Source organism: Asparagus officinalis, chromosome 2 (genome assembly GCF_001876935.1).
Source record: "Asparagus officinalis chromosome 2, Aspof.V1, whole genome shotgun sequence".
NCBI lineage: Eukaryota > Viridiplantae > Streptophyta > Magnoliopsida > Asparagales > Asparagaceae > Asparagus > Asparagus officinalis.
In genome coordinates this window covers 25,168,948-25,175,131 of record NC_033795.1, presented here as the reverse complement: position 1 = coordinate 25,175,131, position 6,184 = coordinate 25,168,948, and the positions used below count along the sequence as shown (strand labels likewise).

Sequence of the window (6,184 nt, the reverse complement as noted above, 5' to 3'; positions counted from 1 at the left end):
TAGAGACGTGAGGATATTTTGGTGCATGGATTTGGATAGAAAATTAACTGATTTCGCAATCTATTACTCCAACTTTTTAATGTACTGTTGATTTTTCATGCTGACAGTTTATGTAAACTTTTAAGAGGATGTGGATTGTAGTCCTTGGATGCCTAATAGTTTATACTGTTTCTATTTGTTTGTAGGCTGCAAGAAACAACGTTTTTCTTGCTGTTCCTGCTCTTCTGTATGCCATCAACAACTACTTAAAATTTATTATGCAGGTATAAACTTAACTGAGCATATCAAGCGAAAGGTCATTCTGTTAATATCAGCTTTTACTTTTACACAATAATAACTACAATTTTGCTGATTTTTGATTGAAGATTAATATAGAAGATAAACACAGTCGTTGATGTGTTTATGTTCTTTTTCTTCTTTTTTTTGCAGTTATATTTCACTCCTGCAACCGTGAAGATGTTGAGCAACCTAAAGGTATTACCAATTTTAAGGTATCCTTAATTTCCTTTTAATTTTATACTCTTACTACTCCCTAATCTAACAGCACTATGAAAAATATAACAAGTTAATTTTGAGACAACACTTTCTGAAAATTTTAAAGTCAACAAGATCTGGCTGCTGATTACATGTTTGTTCATGCTAACTGGTCATTGGTCTCTGTTCTGTGACACCATGATCCTTTTTGTCCTTATATGTTCTAAAAAAATCCTTGATCTCAAGCAAATACGTTAAATTGAGAAAATAAAGATACATGAAAATATGTTATTATGTTTATATAAGTATATATTTAAATGGAGCAGTAGCTCCGCCCTACAATCTCAAAAAGAGTTGCTTTTACTTCCAACATCTCAATATATCATAATTCAGTTTGCTTTTTCTGGCTATATGTATTTTCAACAGTGACTTTTATTACCCAAATTTGATGCAGAACATAGTGGTTTTGCTGACTTACTAAGGTTTCTTGATTTCTTGTAATGTTGAAATTTGTTAAGCTGTGTTATTTTAAGAAAAACTGCATCTCTGTTAATGGTTAGCTGCAACATAAATTCTTATTGTAACCTTTTTAAGTGTTTGGTTCCCATATCATACTCTAATCTCAAAATAGATCATGGTTTCAATCCTTTACTAAGAGAAATTTAAACTCTTCATATTTTCTTTTGGTGCTGCATACTTGCAGGTTTTGGTTATTGCTGTCCTTTTGAAGATCATAATGAGAAGGCGGTTTTCCATAATTCAGGCATGTTTAAAATTTGGAACAACTCTTTTCCTGATCAATTTGATAATTCTAGCTGTCAAACATGTCCATTGTTGAAAATTATTCATGCATGAGCTTAATTCAACGGGAACTCTGCTTGAGGAGTATATTATGCATATTTGCAAGAATTTTCGTTCTCTTTGTAGAGATCCATAATTTTTTTTGCAGATTCCATTCTCTTGTGAATGCCCCCCTCCCCCTCCCCACCCTCAATAGCTAGCTTAGAACATGTCCATGAGATGAATTTCTGTAGAAAAAAAATTCTTCATTCTTTCCTCTAGATTTTCATTTGGTCTAGGAGAGTTTTTCACATTTGTTCATTGGTTCACACTTAATATCGAATAAGTAGGTTTACCTACAGGTTAGTATATCTGCAAGCGTCTGACAACCACTGCCTTGTCTAGTAGTTCCCTTGTCTTGGATTCTGACCCCATAACTTAGACTTACCATTAGGTTGACCTCCATTAAAGTTGCATAGAGGCTTCTGTGGAATCTTCTCTTTATGAATTAGCTCTTCAAAGCCAACCCCATATTGAATAGAGAAGGCTGACGTGAAGATGAAATGAATTAAATGATAATTCTGGTCTTTTTTGCTTGTGTTCTGACATTTGGTACTGGTTGTTGATGGACAGTGGGAGGCTCTCGCGCTCTTGCTCATTGGAATTAGTGTCAATCAGTTACGTTCATTGCCAGGAGGTACTACTGCACTTGGTCTTCCAGTTGCAACGGTTGCTTACTTGTATACATTAATTTTTGTAAGTTTGTTGCAGCACTGGTTCTTTTGTTGGATCATTATTATCTCTTTTAAATGAATTTCCACATGGATTTTGCATTACTTCAGCTGCCAGTCTTACTTTGTTGATTAAGGAACAACAAATGATAATTTTTTTGCTGTATTTTCTATGTTAATAATATTTGCTACTTCCATTGTCTTTTTTGACGGGCTGATTCACAAATTAAAATCTGAAATAGTTATTACTTGACTTTGATATTTTTTCAAGAATACATGTTTAATGGCAGTGTGAAGCAGCTAGATCCACTATCAGTAAGCCTCAATGAAATATTTGACTTTTCTGCTGAGTAATTCAAGGATTCTTCTTAATGGAATTTGAAATAAGATAAAATGTGAACAGATGGTCTACTTATTTCTGAAGTTGAAATAAACACCAGCTGGATCATATATTAGAAAATTCACACTATGGGATATAATTTTCAGGTAATTGTACCATCACTGGCATCAGTCTTCAATGAATATGCACTAAAGAGTCAGTTTGATACAAGTATTTATCTTCAGGTAACCCCTTTGACCCTTGATGCAATTTTTATTGAGTGATTAAAAATATGACTATCACATACTCAAATGCACGATTCCATCTTCTATCCAATAAAGATTAATGAACTTCTATTGTTGTTTAGGTGAAGACTTGGGTCCTGCTAAGACTTTTGTTATCTGATTTTCCATGTCTTATTTGCAGAACATATTTTTATATGGCTATGGTGCCATATTCAACTTTCTTGCCATTGTTGGAATTGCAATATTTAAAGGTATACCATCTAACCTAATCATTCACATAACTTTTACTTGCTTGAAACCTTTTTAGGGTGTTAGAGAAGTTGTCACTAGGATCACCTCATTAGATTTGCCAGTAGTTTTACCTGATATTATGATTTTACAGGACCAAGCAGCTTTGATATCCTTCAAGGCCATTCAAGGGCGACAATGCTACTTATATTGAACAATGCAGCCCAAGGCATACTATCCTCTTTCTTTTTTAAATATGCAGGTAGATATAATTTAGTTTGTGTTTGAGCCTGTTAATTTCTTGCTGGAGAAAAGCCTAAAGTTGAATACTCGATTAAATTTAATGATCCATACAGATACAATTTTGAAGAAATATTCGTCAACTGTTGCGACTATTTTTACTGGAATAGCATCAGCTGCATTATTTGGTCATACACTGACTATTAACTTTATGTTGGGAATTTCAATAGTATTTATATCGATGCACCAGGTACTTGTTGTTGTATGCAAAATCTACTCCATCAACTTTTACCAGTGTTAATTACTTTAGTTCCTTATCAGTTCTTTTCGCCACTTGCCAAAGTTAAAGATGAGGGTCCAAACGGAACATTAGAGCTTATGGATGCTCAAAATGGCAGGTTCACAAGTTTATTTATTTGATTCTGTTGATGAATTTGATATGTTTTTTCATGATATAATCTTTGTTATTTCTTGTATGATCTTGCCTGATTTATCAGCATATAAGTGGTTTGACTATAATGGAAATATATTGATTAATTGTTTATCCTGTCAGTAAGTCTGGTAATATGGTTTGTGATACTGACTCATATTCCATTGACGAACCGAACCGTTTCAAGAGTCTGAACAAAATCACTCAGGCTCATTTTACACGTCATGTTGTAGATCTCACACTTTTCTGGCGGGGTAGATGAGCTTTGTTTTAACAAGGCTCAAGTCATATTCGAGACAAACACTCCAATTGCTTTACAAGTTGTACTTCCACTATTCATATTTCTTGCATGGTATACACGATTTTCAATTAATATCCTAATGTGATCTTTCTTCAGGTCAAAGGATGATCCCTTTATAAATATGACTGCTGGTGCAGCTGATGGAGTAAGACGCATTTCTATTTACCTTTTTCTATCCCAAACTAATCTAGTTGTTCTTACACACTTACTCTATTTTCAGGCTACCCATCGCGTTGGACACGATGAGAGGAAACCCCTTTTGCCCACTTGATTTTGTTATGAGGACACAGTCAATCCCTGGTATATGTTTTCTCTGAAAATTATCCTAATGAATGATATGCTTTGCTATTATCTCGTCCCATCACCAAGATTGTTAAGGACCACTAATTAGCTTATACTTTTGGGTAGTGGCACCTTGCAACATTTACTATTTCTGCTTTTATTGAGACTACCTTTACGTTGTATGCATACGTGTACTTCACTATGTCTGTCTTGTGATCACCTGTAAGATAATCAGAACTTTGTACACAACTGATAACTATCTGCCATCATTCTTCGAAGTATAATATATATCGAATCGATGATTAACACCGTACAGAAGTCATCTTTGTATGTGAAGTATGTTTCTCCTCCACCCCAACCCCCTACGCAAAAAAATACAATAAAATAAAATAAAAATTATATAAAAATAATAAAAAATAAAAATAAAAATAAAAGTAGTAATTAATAAATATAATAATAAATAATTTTTTTTTAACAAATAGGGAGCATTTTCCGTTGATATCCCTAGCTTGTTAGCTCCAACTATATATGCTTATTAGAATTATCTAATACGATGAGCTTTTACCTAACTACGTTGCTTCCCTTTCCATGTTTTTTGCTAGAATCTTGAAACATTGTGCTCTCTGCAGGAAGTTTTTGGAGATTATATTGACTAGACCTGGTACAGCCTTAACCAGTTATACAATCAGTAACATAACTTGCCACAGAGCACGTACATGTTTATACTCTTTGCTTCAGCCTGCCACCATACTCCTCTTATAGACGCCGAGCATGAAGAAGTGGAAAGAGATTGAATCAAAATTAGTTATCCAGGCAAAGTCAGACTGAGTTCCAGCCGGTGATGATCTATATTTATCTGCAATTTTTTTCTCTTTTACATCAATTTTTTGCCTGTGGCAATTTCTGTATCTCCATATATTTAATTTGCTTTCGGTGCTTCATCTTCTTTGATGTGTACCATTTGAATGTAGATCATATATTCTTTTAATTGAGTCAGATAGAAATATGAAATTTCTTTTTTGTTTAGCAGTATGTTCTTGTGTAAAAAAAATTAATTTCCCTTAATCAGATTTATAGAGCAAAACTTTCATAAAATTAATAATCTACAAATTGACTTAAATAGAGAGCGGAAATGAGGATTAAAGATAATGTTCTAGTACGGTTAATATCAATTCGCGAACTGATAGTCTACAATTTGGGTTTTGGAGATTTTTTGTTCCACCAAACCTGTAAAGTCATTTGTAATTGCCTTCCAAAACTCATTATTATACGAAACTTCTCACAAATATACCCTTTTCTTTATTAGCTCACCCTAAATTCCTAGCTCTGATATTCTAAGTTTGATTTTTCCCGCATTCAACGTGGCCACTTCATCATTAGGTTCAGACTCTGCCCATTTTATCGAGAAAAAAAATTTGTTGCATAATTTTCCCAACACTAAATGGAAGAAATTTGGAACAGTGGTAATCTAAATTGGACAAATATTCCGGTACAAACTTCATTTTTTCTTGTTTCTACAGTAACAAATATACTGAACAAAAGAAGGTTGAAGTATGTTACTCCAGGGCCTAAGAATGCAGTCATTGTTTTATTTGGACAAAGAGAACAAAACAAGGACATATGTTATCTGGACGTTCAGTTCAAAGAGTTGCTCCAAAAGATTAACCATGGATCCAAGAGTTGAGCTCTCATTAGGGGTGCTAAACCGTATTCGTATCCGAGAAAATATCCGTAACCGTATCCGTTAGGATACGAATATGGTTACTCAAATCTATAACCGATAGGATATGGTTACGGATATGGTTTTGTAGTGAAATATCCGTATCCGTATCCGAAATATCCGAATACATATTAGTCACACTCTTACGGATAGTTTCGATTCTTAGATTATGGATTTGTGGTTAATTTTGATGATCAAGATGTCTAATCTTAACTTTTCAATTATAATGGACATATTAACAAACTCTTTTGTATCACATGAACTATGTTTTTCTCAATGCTATCTAGTTTTCTCATATCTGTTTTGTATTTGCATGCATATCCGCTTATATATCCGCATGTATATCCGTAACCGTATCCGATTTTAGCGGATATGATTTATAAATTTTTCTTACTAAGGTATATCCGTATCCGTATCCGAGATGGGTAAGCGGA

General features: G+C 33.7%; 1 protein-coding gene across 3 annotated transcripts in view; it reads left to right on the top strand.

The window, feature by feature from the left end:
- LOC109830560 (CMP-sialic acid transporter 4-like) overlaps positions 1-5,062 on the top strand; it is an 11,890-nt gene extending 6,828 nt beyond the window's left edge. For 2 of the 3 annotated variants that reach the window (XM_020397855.1, XM_020397854.1), the window contains exons 5-16: positions 186-263; positions 430-474; positions 1,178-1,237; positions 1,888-2,010; positions 2,472-2,549; positions 2,731-2,800; positions 2,932-3,039; positions 3,134-3,267; positions 3,339-3,415; positions 3,845-3,893; positions 3,969-4,048; positions 4,660-5,062. In XM_020397855.1, coding sequence (XP_020253444.1) covers positions 186-263; positions 430-474; positions 1,178-1,237; positions 1,888-2,010; positions 2,472-2,549; positions 2,731-2,800; positions 2,932-3,039; positions 3,134-3,267; positions 3,339-3,415; positions 3,845-3,893; positions 3,969-4,019 — 873 coding nt within the window. In that variant the 3' untranslated portion in view covers positions 4,020-4,048; positions 4,660-5,062. The remainder of the gene's footprint in view (positions 1-185; positions 264-429; positions 475-1,177; positions 1,238-1,887; positions 2,011-2,471; positions 2,550-2,730; positions 2,801-2,931; positions 3,040-3,133; positions 3,268-3,338; positions 3,416-3,844; positions 3,894-3,968; positions 4,049-4,659) is intronic. The other variant, XR_002244331.1, reaches the window with a different exon arrangement.